General features: G+C 40.6%; 1 protein-coding gene across 4 annotated transcripts in view; it reads left to right on the plus strand.

Annotated features, from left to right (window-relative positions):
• Positions 1-15772, plus strand: part of raver2 (ribonucleoprotein, PTB binding 2) — a 57782-nt gene that overhangs the window by 21907 nt on the left and 20103 nt on the right. For all 4 annotated transcript variants that reach the window (XM_033028296.1, XM_033028293.1, XM_033028294.1 and 1 more), the window contains exons 4-9: positions 278-466; positions 5782-5908; positions 7286-7371; positions 8305-8406; positions 12861-12969; positions 14510-14778. In XM_033028296.1, coding sequence (XP_032884187.1) covers positions 278-466; positions 5782-5908; positions 7286-7371; positions 8305-8406; positions 12861-12969; positions 14510-14778 — 882 coding nt within the window. The remainder of the gene's footprint in view (positions 1-277; positions 467-5781; positions 5909-7285; positions 7372-8304; positions 8407-12860; positions 12970-14509; positions 14779-15772) is intronic.

The raw sequence follows: 15772 nt of genomic DNA on the forward strand, positions 1-15772 counted from the left end.
TTTAAACATCTTCCAAACTAGGGGTATTTTTGTTTTAACAACTTTTGTATTATAGTGTACATTTGAGTAAAATCTGTGGTGCCAATGTGCATTTCATTGGGGTTTTCAGCCAATCTATTTAAATTGTGCCTTTTAAAATTGAATTTGGGAAGGTTGAGAAAAGAACTGAGCCAACTGAGGAACTGCTCCATCTTACCACTAGATATTTCCTTGAGTGGAGAATAGTTGTTCAACTTTTGTTTTAATGTGCTTATTTTTCTTTTGTTTTATTTATCAGCTTGCCCAAGGCTCAGGTAGCCATCCTTCTTTTGCAGTAGCTGAGTACGAGACTGCTGACCAAACTGAATTAGTTCAGCGATCTGCTAATGGAATGCTTATTGGGGGCAGCCATGTCCATATTTCATTTTGTGCTCCGGGGCCTGCAGGACGCTGTACTCTGGCAGCACTTATTGCCGCCCAGAGGTTGGTAAGTAAGATCTTTAATCCTTATTTCAGAATGTTTAAGCTTTAGCACCAAAATAAGTATGACATTTCTTCTGTTAGTTCAGCAATAAGCAACATTATTAATTATTTTGGACGGAGTCATACAGCATGGAGATAGGCCCTTCAGTCCAACTTGCCCACGCCAACCAAGATGCCCCATTTACCCTAATCCCATCTGCCTGTGTTTAGCCCATATCCTTCTCAACTTTTCCGATCCATGTACCTGGCCAAATGTCTTTTAAATGTTGTGATTTTACCTGCTTCAACTATCTCCTCTGGCAGCTTGTTCCATATACCAACCACCTTTTGTGTGAAAAAGTTGCCCCTCAGTTTCCAGTTAAATCTTACATCTCACCTCAAACCCATGTCGTCTGGTTCCTGATTCCCCTACTGTGGGTAAAAGACTGTGTGTATTTATACACAGTGTATTCACGCTGTGTGTATTTATCTATTCCCCTCATGCCCCTCATCTTCCTGTGCTCCAAGGAGTAAGTCCTAGCCTGCTCAACCTCTCCCTATAGCTCAGGCCCTCAAGTCCTAACAACATCTTTGTAAATCTTCTCTGCATTCAACTTAACATCTTTCTTCTAACAGGGTGAAGACCTAAACTGACCATAACACTCCAAATGTGGCCCCACCAATGTGTTGTACATCTGTAACATAACATCCCAACTTCTATACTCAATACTCTGACTGATGAAGGCCAGTGATATTAAAGATTTTTTGACCACCCTTATCTACCTGTGATGCCACTTTCAAGGAACTATGTACCCGCACTCCTAGATCCTTCTGCTCTACAACATTCCCCAGAGCCCTGCAGTTCACTGTGAAGGTCCTGCCCTATTTTAACTTCCCAAAAGGCAACACCTTGTTGTTGTACATTTGTATTAAACTCCATTAACCATTCCTCTGGTCATCTGCCCAACTATTCAAGATCCTATTGCAATTTTTGATAACAATCTTCCCTATCTGCAATGCCACCCACTTTCATTTCATTTGCAAACTTACAAATCATGCATTCCCATACAATTCATTGATATAGACCACCAACAGCAATGGGCCCAGCACCAATCACCAGGCACACCACTAATCACAGCCTTCCAGTCTGAAAAACAACCCTACCCCATCACCTTCTGCTTCCTTTCATGAAGCTCATTCTCCATCCTATTGGTTAGCTCTCCCTGGATCCCATACGATCTAACGCGGCTTACCATGATGGACCTTATCAAATTACTTCCGCAAGGCTACGTCTTCAACTTCGCCCCCATCATGAACCATTTTGGTTACTTCTTCAAAAAAACTCTTATCACATTTGTGAGATATGATCGTCCATGTACAAAACCATGCTGCCTTTGTGTAATCAGCCCGACTATATTATTGTAGCTTAAAATACTCTCCAATAACTTGCCTACCACAAATGTTAGGCGCACTGATCTATAATTCCCAGGCTTTTCCTTGCCGCCCTTAAATAAAGGCACAACATTAACCACACTTGAGACTCTGACTCCTCATCCGTATGTAGTGATAATTCGTATATATCAGCTAGGCTGCCTGCAATGTCTTTAGCTTCCCACAGTGTCCTTGGACGTATCCGATCAGGCCCAGGAGATTTAATACGCCTTAAAAGGTTCAGCACCTCTTCAACTGTAATACTGGTTGTCTTCAAGACACTTCTATTAACTGTCCCAAGCTCCCTGTCTTCACAGTGAACACAGAGGAGAAATGCTACTGGAGGAACTTGCCCACTGACTGCAGCTCCACACAGATGACTGGTTTTGTTTATAAGGAGCTTCTATTTTCTCTGGTCACCCTATTTTCTTTAATGTGCTTACATTTTTTTTCATTCTTAGTATTATCCACGAAAGCTATCTCCTTCCCACTTTTTTACCTTTCTGATTTCTTTCTTGACTTTGTTCCTCAGTTCCTGAAACTTGTCCAGGGACACGCTTGAACCCAGCTTCCTATATCAGTCCTATGCCTCCTTTTTCCTGACCAGGGCCTCAATTTCTCTCATCATCCAAGTTTCCTTGCTCCCACCTGCTTTGCCCATCACTTTAACAGGAACCTGCATGCCCTAAACTCTGTTCAACACACTCTTAAAAGCATCCCACTTTCTCGATGTACATTTGGCAGCAATCAACCTACCCCAATCAACTTGATCTTTATCCATAACTATCATTAAAGCTAACAGAAGTGATTGCTGGTTCAAAGAGGCCCGCCCACAGACATTTCTGTCACTTGCTCTTCCCAATTTCCTAAGAGTAGATCCAGCTTCGCCCTCTCCCCTGCCTGAGGAAACATCTGTACCGTGGAACATTAAGCTGCTAGTCCTGTCCCTCTTTTAGCCAGGTTTCCGTAATAGGCACAACATCCTAGCTACATCTACCTACCCATGCCTTGAGTACATCCGCCTTTCCCGTCAGGCCTTGCGCGTTAAAATAAGTGCAATTCAATCCAACAGTTCTTCCTCGATTCCTGCCCTCAATTCCTATTCTGTCCATTGGACTTTCTTTCATATAACTGACTTTGTGTACTGTCTTCCAGCCGCTCGCCTGCCTCAGTCCTGCATTAGATCTCGCCTCCTAAGCAATAACAATATGTAAACAAAAAATAGGACTTGGATTGATTTCAAGTGCTTTAATGAGATTTTTTTTAATGTTGTGAATCACTTTTCCTTTTGACTGAACAATTTTATATTTGGGTGCAATAGTTGTTTCAAAATGTTAAGATCATTAACATCATTGTATAATCAATGCTTGAAATCTGCCAGATTGCCTCCTTTTTTCCCTTCACCCCTTCCCCTACCATTTCTCTGTTCTACTCCTTCACCCCATCTTACTCCTTCCCGCCCCTCTCTGGCCTGCCTCTTTCAATCTGCCGAAAGGGCTTCAAGATTATTCAAGCAATCATGGTGTACTTTGTCCATATGACCACCATTTGAAGTGTGAGTTTTGATGGCAATTATTGGGAGTTATTAAAGCACTTCAATACCACACCTTGGCCCTTGAATTTATTGCAACATCTACATGCAGGAGGAGGTAAATGCATGTTTGTTATGATATACATTTATAAAAATATCACTTTTTTTCTCAACCCAGTTCTATGGGCAGTTTTCTCAGAACTTGAGAATTGGTCTGGAATAGTCCAATATTGTTCAAGAAGAGAACCACATGGGTTGAATTCCTTTCATCAATCTCATTCCCATTATTAAACCATCATGCTTAACATATATATATTTAATTTTAATTTTTAATTACCCATTTTTGCTTAACTTAATATTGAAGAATAATCATAAATTCAACAAAATCTAACCTGCAGTGTTAATAAATTCAGATTATCTTTGTAAGCATACAATGTGTTAATAAACACTTATTGTTTAAAAACCTACCTTTGGGAGAATACTGTTATTTATTAACTATGGCATTCAATGTCCATGAATTGTTTGTGCTATCAAAATTCAATTTGTTAGTTTACTGAATATTCTTTATGGAATGGTGGGTTCAGATTTCATGATAATAGGGTTGTGGAAATATGGATATTTCATATTCTTGTATGAATGCATATTTTTCAAGAAAAAGATAATTAACAATGAAAATGTCATTCCAGCAAGTATCTCAGTTCTCAGAAATATGAACGCACACCTACTATGGCCATTGAGCCATGCTTGACCAAGCACCTGCCATTTTTTAAATATCCTTTGTCATCGCAACAGCTCTTTGGTTTTGTGAGCTGGAGTAGGCTACAAGTGGAACATAGCTGGGTAGGGGATAATGCTGTTCCGGATCATGCTAGTAATTTTATACCTTCCCCTTGTATTTGACCTCACAAAATGCAACACCTCACATTTGCCTGGATAAATTCCATCTGCCATTTCTATGCCCATGTTTGCAATTGATCTGTCTCCCGTGACTTTGACAGCTTTCACTGTCCACACCGTCACCAATTATTGTGTTATCCAATCAACCCATCTATATTTTTGTCCCATGTTACTATGGTATATCACAAAGAAGAGGTCCCTTGAAGTTACAAACCGCCAGTCAGCATAACACCCTTCCACCACTACCATTTGTCTTCTAAAAGCCCTGTCCCACGGTACGAGTTCATTCCAAGAGTTCTCCAGAGTTTGCCCTGATTCAAACTCTGAGATTTACCGTAATGGCCACTCGTCAGTACTCGGGGCTCTCGTGGAAATTTTCATCATGTTGAAAAATCTTCACGAGTCTTCCGAGCTTACCTGCCGTTAGCGAGTCCTCCCGAGTACCAGCCATTAGCGCTAAGAGACGTCCCCGAGTTCCGACGTACCCGTTCATTGTCCATGCTTACCACGAGTTTGATTTTTTTTTTTAACTCGGGAGAGCTCTTGGAATGAACTCGTACCGTGGGATAGGGCTTTAAGTAAGCAAGATCTGAATCCAAACTAAGTCATCATAGACAACATCCACAGTCATACCCTTATCAATCACCTTTGTTACACCTTCAAAGAGCTCTATCAAGTGTGTAAGATGTGACCTGCCCTGGACCCTAGCATGCGATTGTCCCTAGTTGCCAGTAAATCCCATCCCTAAGAAGCCAGCATACATTTAAATTGAACCCCTCAGCTTTATTGCAGTGGTCGCAATCATGTAGAGTGGACATATTCATTTAAAAAGCGTCACTAACTTTAATAAGGAGAGTGCAGATATCATTTTATTGGATCTTTAAATGCCCGTTAATTCGAAACATTAGGGTGAATTTGAACAAAATGAGTCATTTTTAATTAAGAGATCGGAATAGTTAAATTTGAATTTCGAAAATATTTCTCATCTGCTTTTAAATATTAATGGTCAAAGTTCTGTAAACAAGAGTGAGCTGTCAAAGGCCATCAGCCCATTTGAGGGTTCTGGCCTTGGGATTCTAAGCTCAAGGCCTACCATTTTTTTTTTGTGGACTTTCTTCCTCATAGGGCACTTCATAGAAAGGGAGGTCTCCTGTGAAATTGGACCCACAGGGCCACAAAAAGTCCATGTTGATTTGGGAATAATGCAGGCCTGCTGGATTGAGGCCTGTAAATGTCTCAATAATATTACTACCTACTCTATTTGTCACTGACTGAGAACAATTTTGAATGAGATGATTAATGCTTCTGTTAACTGCACACATTTCCATTTCCATTAACATTTTCATTTTTTTGTGGAACTTGCTGCACATGTTTTGCTGGAAATATGCTATGAAAGCAACTAATTTATTGCTATGTATATTTCTAAATATTTGACTTTATAGCAGTTGGGTGTCTAACTCTGAATTAAATTTTCTCTTCAGTTGCTAAATAGCAGAAAGGGCCTTCTTCCTGAACCCAACCCTTTGCAATTCATGAACACCCTGAGTAATCCTGCTGTATTGCAGCTGCTACTGAGACCTAACTTCAATGGACAAGCTGGCAAAAAAAGTGAGTGGTTTGATTCTTGCAAGGCAATTTTGGAGCCTTGTATTATTTCAGTTCTTTATAGATAAATTGTAGAAACTAATCCTGTTGGACAAACATAAGATTTGGGTTCTATTGAGAGTTTGCCAAGAACTACCACCATACATAAAAAATACAAGACCTTGGATTATAATTCTGATGAAGCTGTTTGTAATTGCCATGGGATTGAAGATTGGGTTAAATGTTGTTCCGAGTGATGAGATTTCAGTTGATGGAAATGCTCACAGTGCTACTGGCATTAAAGTGCAGTTGTTTTGGGATGGGTTCCACTTAAATTGAGCTGGGATGCTTCTTGGATGGTTTTAGGGCATTTAAACTGTTATGTTATGGGTGGAATCTAAACAGTCTTCCTTAGCAGTGCTGAAACCTTTTGCATTGTAGGTCCATTATGGAAGTTCTAATGTAAAAACATGATCTTTGGTATAAAAATGGAAAATACTTAGCAGATTAGCCAGCATCTGTGATGCGACAAATGATTGAATCTACATGTCATTAGAACTAGTAAATATTATCTAATAGGTTTAGTGCAAGTTCAAAAGTGAGGGCATTTTATATTTTAAATTTGGTTTCTGTTCAGATAAGCTGAACCTGAATAGTTAAATGTCAGGCAAAGCCACAGATTCTGTTGCAATTTCCATGATGTGTTTGAATTGCTCAAGGAAGAATTTAGTGCTTGTTGAGGTGTTGATGGAGCAGGTAGTGGTAGATATTCTTAACAGGTCATCCTTTATGATCAACTTGAAAGCTTGAAACTTCCAGAATGAAGCAGTTCCATTGTTGGCAAATTGCTCTTGATTATTCTCATTTATCGTGTAGATTTTTTTGTGTGTATACTTCGGGAGGGAGAGGTAGTTTGGTGTAATTCATCTTTCAAAGTCAGACAGCATAGCACAATTCAGCATTTAAATTGTGTCAAATCTGAATTATGTGCTCAGGTTAGTTTAGTGTTTGACTAATCGGCCTTTTAATCAAAAAGCAATTGGACCAAACCAGTCAATTTAATTTAAAACGTGTGGAATCAGATGGGTTACGGAGAAGGAACAAATATTTTGTATGTTGATTTTGCTCGTGGGCAATTAATGTCAAGTGAATGATGGATCAGACTTGATTGTGACACAAAGCATGCCAAAGTAATTTGTCGTCATGATACAACTCTTATGAAAAATAATACATGGAGCTGTGCAAATATTTGTGTGACCACTCACTTTTGAGTTATTTAATTTTCTGTGTTATTGCCATTAAGAAATGTTGCCATGGTTTTTTTTAGTTAATTGAAATGGACGTTGCATTTGCTAAGTGTTTCTTCAAAAATTGTTCTAAAAGTTTATTTGTTCCCTTAAGGTATGCTGGGGAATACTTTGGGTCTGCCAACTTTGCAGAATCCTGCACTGACTGCGGCCCTACTTCAAATAAATCAAGCACAACAGGTAGATTATTTGAACTCATTTTCTGAAGCACATTCTAATAAATAAACATTCATCAGGATAAGCCATGCATAAAAACCATAAAAACAAATTTGAATGAATCATTGCCATCAAGCTCTTTTTACCCCAACACTGGATTCATTAGCTCACACTTACACTGTGTGCAGAGTTGTTGAAGATATATTTCTGTTAATCAAACCTCTGAAGAAAGATGTAACGGGATCTCTTTGTTAAATAAACTTTGAAAGTTTCTAAGAGTCCTGTTCACATGGAACAAGCTACTTAGAATTACTGAAATCATACATAGTCAAATATAATGTGTGCAAAGTAAAGTTAATTTATCTCTGACCTAAATCACAAAATTGGCTCCATGGTTGATGTCAACACATGAGCCCTGCAAGGATTTTTGTCAATGTCTTAATAATTTTGAAGAAATTTAAATTCTTCTGTCAGTTGGAATTTTATTGAAGGAAAACTCAAACATTTTTGTAAGGTATATCATGAAAATCAAAAGAAAATACCTTTTAATTTTCCCAAATCAGCCCAATGGCCTACTCTCTTCACAAATCAGCCCTCCAAAAACTGTGTAATGTTCATTTTTCAAAACTGGAATTTCTTGCCTGGATAGAACATTGCAATATTGGCTCTTCTTTTGGACTAATACTGGCTTCACTGATGAAAAGGAGCTAGTTTGTTTCAAGAACGGAATCTGATGTCTTACTGTGTGGCTTTTAACTAGTGCAGGCGTATTTCCGGAGCCGCGAAGCCTAGAAATGTGCACCGGTTATCTGTGAAAATAGTTGTAGTCTGTCCTCTGTGGAAAATAATTCTTAATTTTAATCTTAATTTTTTGATCCAATTACCTTGGGCTGAAAATATTTGTGTGGTTGATTGACCTGCTTTATTGAACAACTTACTTTTCTTCCCCTGAATTAGAATGCTGCATTAGGAAATGGATTGTTTCAGAATCTACTGCGAATGCAAGTGGCACAACAACAACAACTGCTTTTGAACAAAGAGAATCCAGCAATCAACAATGTAAGTTGTAATTGAGATGAGTCGATAATCTCAAATCCTTAACTAGATTTGTATTGCTGTGTGCAAATTTCCCAAAAAACTCTAAATGCTGCAAATCTGAAATGAAAATAGTAAATGCTGGGTGAATGATCAATAGGTTGGGCAACATTGGAGAAAAGAGAAACAGCTCATGTATTTGGTTGAGAACCCTTTAAAGTGAGGTGAACTGGGAAAGTGAATAATACATTTAAGTTGCAGAGGTTGTGGGTGAAATGTTTAAAGTATAGGAGTAAGACGAGAGTTGCCCAATGTTTATAGAAATACCTTATTAATAAATTAAGGCAATTGGAGCATGAAAATAAAGGAGTATTTAAAACTGAAATGCAGGTCAGATCTGTTGCTTAATCTAAAAGGAAAATGTTGGAAATGTGTGGCAGATCAGGCATTGCCTATGGTGAGAGGAAAAGTGAGTTAACTAACACTGATCATCTCAATATCCTCCCATTTCCTCCAAATCCAAGGCGTAGCTATGGGCACACGCATGGGCCCCAGCTATGCCTGCCTCTTTGTAGGATAAGCGGAACAATCCTTGTTCGAAGCGTACCATGCCCTACCCCGGTAGTCTACCTCAGCTACATTGACGACTGCATTGGTGCTACCTCCTGCACCCATGCAGAACTCATTGACTTCATCCATTTCACCACTACTTCCATCCGGCACTCAAATTCACCTGGACCATTTCCGACATCTCCCTATCGTTTCTAGACCTCACCATCTCCATCGCAGATAACAGACTACTTACCAACATCTACTACAGACTCCCATGGCTATCTGGACTACACTTCTTCCTACCCTGCTTCCTTTAAGGACTCTATCCCCCCCCCCTACTCCCAATTCCTCCGTCTGCACCCAGAATGAGGTGTTCCAGACCAGGGCATCGGAGATGTCCTCATTCTGCCCGGTGGACGACATCGTCGGGAGCTCGCAGGTTAGTGACCTGTTCTCTGGAGCTCCCGCGACAACAGCTGTGTCCTCTGGACTGGAGGGCCGCGGCTTCGGCCACCCCGGGCCGCAGAGCTGAACCGGCCCGTTCGTGGAGCTTGGATTCAGCCGCGGGACTGACATTACTTACCATCGCCCGGCGGGGTCACAACATCGGAAGCCTGGATCGCCTCGGCGCAGAGGGAGAATAAGAAGGAAAGAGACAAAAACTTAAGACTTTTGCCTTCCATCACAGTGAGGAGTATTCAACTCACTGTGGTGGATGTTAATTTGTGTTTTTTATGTGTGTTTTTGCCATTTTTTACTATATGTAGGACTGCAAGGCAACAACATTTCGTTCAGACCGCAAGGTCTGAATGACAATAAAGGCTACTTTACTTTACTTTACGTTAGGGCTCGGGGGTTCCCCTCTTCTATTATAGATGAGGCTCTCACCAGCGTCTCCTCTATATCTCACAGCTCCGCTCTCACTCCCCATCTCCCTACTCGTAACAAGGACAGAGTCCCCCTTGTCCTCACCTTCCACCCTACCAGCCGTCGCATACAACATATAATCCTCCGACATTTTCGCCACCTCCAACGGGATCCCACCACTGGCCACATCTTACCATCTCCTCCCCTTTCTGCAGAGACCGTTCCGTCCATAACTCCCTGGTCAATTTGTCCCTTCCCACCCAAACCACCCCCTCCCCTGGTACTTTCCCTTGCAACCGCAGGAAATGCTACACTTGCCGCTTTACCTCCCCCCTCGACTTCATCCAAGGACCCAAGCAGGCTTTCCAGGTGAGGTAGAGGTTCACCTGCACCTCCTCCAACCTCATCTACTGCATCCGCTGTTCCAGGTGTCAACTTCTCTACTTCGGTGAGACCAAGCGCAGGTGTTAGCGATCGCTTTGCCCAACCCCTCCGCTCAGTTTGCAGTAACCAACCTGATCTCCCAGTGGCTCATCACTTCAACTTCCCCTCTCATTCCGAATCCAACCTTTATTTCCTGGGCCTCCTCCATGGCCAGAGTGAGGCCCAGTGCAAATTGGAGGTACAGCACCTTGTATTTCGCTTGGGTAGTCAACACCCCAGCGGTATGATCATTGACATCTCCAATTTCAGGTAGTCCTTGCTTTCTCCCTCCTTCCCCTCTCCAGCTCTCCCACAAGCCTACTGTCTCCGCCATTTCCTTTCTTCCCACCAAAATGTCGCCTATTCCTTCTCTCCATAGATGCTGCCTCACCCGCTGAGTTTCTCCAACATTTTGTCTATCTCAATATCTTCATTCTCTTTGGTAACCTACCCTCATTCCAATGATTTCATGAAAGACAAACCTTGATACTGGTGTCAAAGGCTGATAACTGCTGTTTTTAGTGAAAGGCTTCCATCTCACAGAGGCCAAACATCAGTTCCTATAACTCCCTCTGGATTGTGATCCCACTTATGAGCACTAGATTGTTGTCTTCTGGACTGTCACCGATCTTATTTTCTTGAGATATTTTTCCTCCACATCCTCCATCTTCTGATGTCTCCAGCCTGCTCTGACCTTTCTCAAGATCCACAAGCAGACACTTTTTCAGGCTGCACTTGTTCTGCTGAACTGATCACTATTGCACTCTCTATCCTTAATATTTTTGTGTTTGGGTGCACAAATGAGGCAGAGTTTGTGTTCTGGATATCTTATTTTTAAGATGTGGTGAAAACCCATTAAATAAATTAATAAAACTATTTGGCATGATGGGTCAATTTGTTGGATCTCCTATAGATCATCTTAAATATGCCTCCTGTTCTATTTCCCATCTACTCTAAACTACTCTCCAGATTGTGATAAAGGTGTTGCACGGATTTAAAATATACGCAAGAATATACAAATAATACTTCATGCCTGCTTCATCACTTGATAGGGCCATGGATGATTATTTATCTAGACTCTACTTTCATGTACCTACTCCATATTCTTAAAATCCCCCAGTAAAATCTGTCTTTGATATACTCTGCGACTGAGCTGCCACAGTTGAGAATACTAACCAGTCACTCGGGGTGAATTTTTTTAATTTTATTTTCTCGTTTCAAATTTGTGATTCAAGCCCACCTGCAATGAAGGCCATTGTCCAAATTACTTGCCATATGAGCAGATTATCCATGATTTGTGTATCAGGACACCCAGGTACAAGTCCATTTGAATGGTAATTCCATTCACACTCACCATTTAAAAAAAAAAAAAAAAAACATGCTGGGTTTCAATTGTTTATACCAAAATAATTGCTTCACTTTTCTCTGCATTATATTTCATCATTAGTTTTGGTATTAGTTTATTATGATGGTGTACTAAGATATAGGTAAGTTTTGTTTTGTGTGCTATACCAGGGAAATCATCATATATGTGAGTACATCAGGTAGTGCAAAAGAGAAAATACACTACAGAATATTGTGTTACAACTAGTGAGTGCTGATTTAAATTAAAAAAAATAGTGCATTGAGCCACAGCAAGTTAGGTTGGAAAATATGGGAATTTATCCCTATTTAATGAGCTTCTTCCACACTGTTATCAGAGTTTTGAATAAACACTGATAACAGTGGGGAAGAAGCTGTTCTTAAATCTGGTTAAGTTTTTGAATCTTCTGCCTGACTTGAAGTTCTCGACCATCTCTACTTCATATCCTTAACCGTCTGTTTGGCCTATCTGACATGAGAGGGGAGAAGAAAGAATGACCATGATTGGTATTATGTTGGCCACTTTCCCGAGGTAGTGAGAAGTGTTGACTGAGTCAATGGGTGGGTTGGATAGGGTGTAGAGGCTGGTTTGTGTGATGGGCAAGGCTGTATTCATAATTCTCTGCATTATTTGTGTGTTCTTGGCAGAACAGTTTCCATGCTAAGCTGCATGCTAGGATGCTTTTCATGGTACATTCTTAGAAAGTGATAAGTAGTTGGAGACGGGCCCTATTTCTTTAGCTTTCCGAGGAAGTAGAGGTGTTGGTTGCATTCTTGGCCATAGGTTTGTGGTTGGACCAGGTGAAATTGTTAGCAAAATTTCACACCAAGGAGCTTGAAACTTAACCATCTTCATTTAATATACTTGTCTGTTCTTTAGGTCTACAATCGCCCTTCTCTATCCACAACTGTTGCTGCCCCTTAGCTTTCTCATAAATAATAATGAATATAGTACTTGGTTTGCATAACCAAATATTTAATATGAACTTATTGGATCTCAGCAATGTTCCTTGTGGCACCCATTAGCTTAAGCTAAGGAAAACCACCTAAAACCTTGCATTTCTGATCTGCTGTAGGTTCTTCAAAGGTGGATTTCACGGTTGATTTTAATCTAAAGCTTTGTAGGGGATCAGACCATAAATCGTGCAGGAAGAATGGCCACAAGAATATTGCTCAGTTATTGTTGATACTTTAGTTGTAAGGATTAGATTTTCTTTAAATGTCAAATGTATTAAATACGATATTTGTGTTTTTCTTTGTCTTTTTATTTCCAGAAGTCCAGTTTACTCGGAGACCCCTCCATATTGCTTCAGGGAGTAATGGGAATTGGACCAACTATGACAACTAATCCTGGGAAAGGGATTTTGGCTGAACCACCAACGGGTAAATTACGTTTTTTTGAGTGGCACAGCTTAGTTTTGCTTGGAGATACAGTGTCCACCATGTCCACTCCAACCGGCGATCCCCGCACACTACATCCTATATACACAAGAGAAATTTACAATTTTAACATGCCAATTACCCTACAAGCCTGCACGTCTTTGGAGTGTGAGAGGAAACCAGAGCACACGGAGAAAAGCCCACGCATGTCACGGGGAGAACATACAAACTCCATACAGATAGCACCCACTGTCAGGATCAAACCCAGTTCTCTGGAGTTGTAAGACAGCCATTGTGCTGCCTGATAAATTATGAACTCTAGAATAATCTTGATTGTTTAATGGGTGGAATGTGTTTTGATGACTTGAAACTGGCATATCACAAGCAGTGGAAATAGTGTTCCTTGGGCAGTTCCTCTGGGTTGAGTCACTAATCATCCAAACGTCTTTATCGTTCTCCAGCACTGTCACTGCCCTCTAGCTTTCCCATCAGTAATTAGGTGTATATTATATGGTATGCATATCGAATTCCTACGTTTTGCACTTGGACCTCAGCACCGATCCCTTTTCCAATCCCGAGGTGATTGTTGAGGCCATTTTGGGACCTGTAGACCCTGCCACAGTTGAAGCAGAGGGTGGGTAGTCTTTGCATTGTTCATGCGGGATTTCTGTGTTTTCCCAGAGATGGGAATTCCATTCCCCATAGAATTCTATTCTATGAATGGAATTAAGGTTCTCATGCCGTGCTGAATGCTCCTGCACCTGCAAATCACTGATTTGTGGCGATGTAACACATTTAATGATGCTGAAGAACATACTCAAAGCTATTTCACTGTCCAACTGTTTCGGACGTATGGTGTTGAGGATGCCCACCAAAGCTGACTGAGTATAATTTGGGCCTTAATGTTGGTTGACTTATTCTATGAGTGGTTTGGTAGAATTTTTGTGAAGGAAGATGGTATCTCTCCAGTGCTTGTCACCAGTTGATGTGAACATGATGAGTTGATGGCTTTTTTTGTTATGATTCTCTGCCTGTCAGCTGTGAGGTGCCTGCTTTTGATACTGCATATCTCAAACGTGTAAAAGGTTTTCATCTTCACACTCTTCCTCGGAGTGCTGTGGTGAATTTATTCAAGAGTTGTTAAGGCAACCAACAAATGCAAAGATTGTGCCATTGTTGGAAATTTAACTTTGTGTTTGTAAAACAAAAGGTACAATAAAAAGAAAGCTTTTTGGATAGTTATTAATTGGCAACACTGGAGAGATACCATCTTCCTTCACAACAAAAAAACGACCAAACCTCCGACTTCCCGTTGTGCATGAATGTAACATTCCTTTCAATAATCATCCTTTTGGGTTGTTACCGATATGCATATAATGAAGTGCCAGAAGATGAAATTTATTGGCTTTTATTGTATTGTTGCCCACAAAAAGAAATGTACTTCCAAATGAATTTTGTATTAAAAATGCTCACAATTGTTTTAAAAAGCATTTTGAAAATAATTAAATTATTTTACAATCAACAAATTGATGTTTCTCCACAGGTATTCCAATTTCTGCATTTAGTGCTGAATTTGCTAAAGCCCAGCCACAATTGGGAACTTTGCCATTTTGCTCCAAGTTCTTGGGACAACATGTGACTGAGCAGAAAGCCCTCTTGGAAAACCCAAATCTGCTCCTAGGGCCATTTCCACTCTCTGCTCCTATTAGCCACTCTCATCTTCAAGGCAGTCCCAATTTTGCTCTGGGCAATTTATTGGCCTGCCACCAAAAGCAGCAAACTCGGCCAACTTCTATGAATGGGACTTTTTGGGTAAGCATTTTGTTATACTTTCCCACCCTTTCTATCTTCTCTTCTCATTTAAATTTTCCATCCATTCTATATTGAAGCTTTATATTAGGATTATGGAAACTTAGTCTTTAGTTTGTTAGTCTTGAGGGTATACAGTAATTAATGTTTCTGTAAAATGTGTTATGACATATCTCCTTTACCATTGATCACAAGCCTGTTCTCAAATTATTGTTAGTTATGTTTGAATAGCTGAAATTTAATAAGTGGCTAGACTAAGTGGGACCCGTTGGGTCCTAGCATCACACGGGAGGGCTGGTCACCAACGCAATATTCCACCTGTCCACCAATACCAATACTGCTCGCCAGAGGGGGGGGGGGGGCTGTCTGTTGCACTAGTATGGGTGTTGCGGGCTGAAGGTACTGGTTTCCAGAGGGCTAGTATAGACATTATGGGCCGTATGGATGCTTGGGCAGGCATCCAACTGTTGCAACGATTTAAAAAAGCCAAGCCAAGGCAAACAATTGGGCTGCAGCCACCCGACAACCAAAGTTCATTTTGTGAGCACAAACTTGTCAAAAAAGGCGAGGCAAACAATTGGGCTGCAGACACCCGACAACCAAAATTCATTTTGTGAACACAAACTTGTTAAAAAAAGGCGAGGCAAACAATTGGGCTGCAGACACCCGACAACCAAAATTCATTTTGTGAGCACAAACTTGTCAAAAAAGGCGAGGCAAACAATTGGGCTGCAGACACCCGACAACCAAAATTCATTTTGTGAACACAAACTTGTTAAAAAAAGGCGAGGCAAACAATTGGGCTGCAGACACCCGACAACCAAAATTCATTTTGTGAACACAAACTTGTTAAAAGAAAAGGCGAGGCAAACAATTGGGCTGCAGACACCCGACAACCAAAATTCATTTTGTGAACACAAACTTTTTAAAAAGGGCTGCAGCCGCATCGAGGGGAATCACCGTGGAGTAGACGTGCGTTCAGTGTTATTCGCAGCTC

The sequence above is a fragment of the Amblyraja radiata genome, chromosome 10 (genome assembly GCF_010909765.2).
Source record: "Amblyraja radiata isolate CabotCenter1 chromosome 10, sAmbRad1.1.pri, whole genome shotgun sequence".
Taxonomy (NCBI): domain Eukaryota; kingdom Metazoa; phylum Chordata; class Chondrichthyes; order Rajiformes; family Rajidae; genus Amblyraja; species Amblyraja radiata.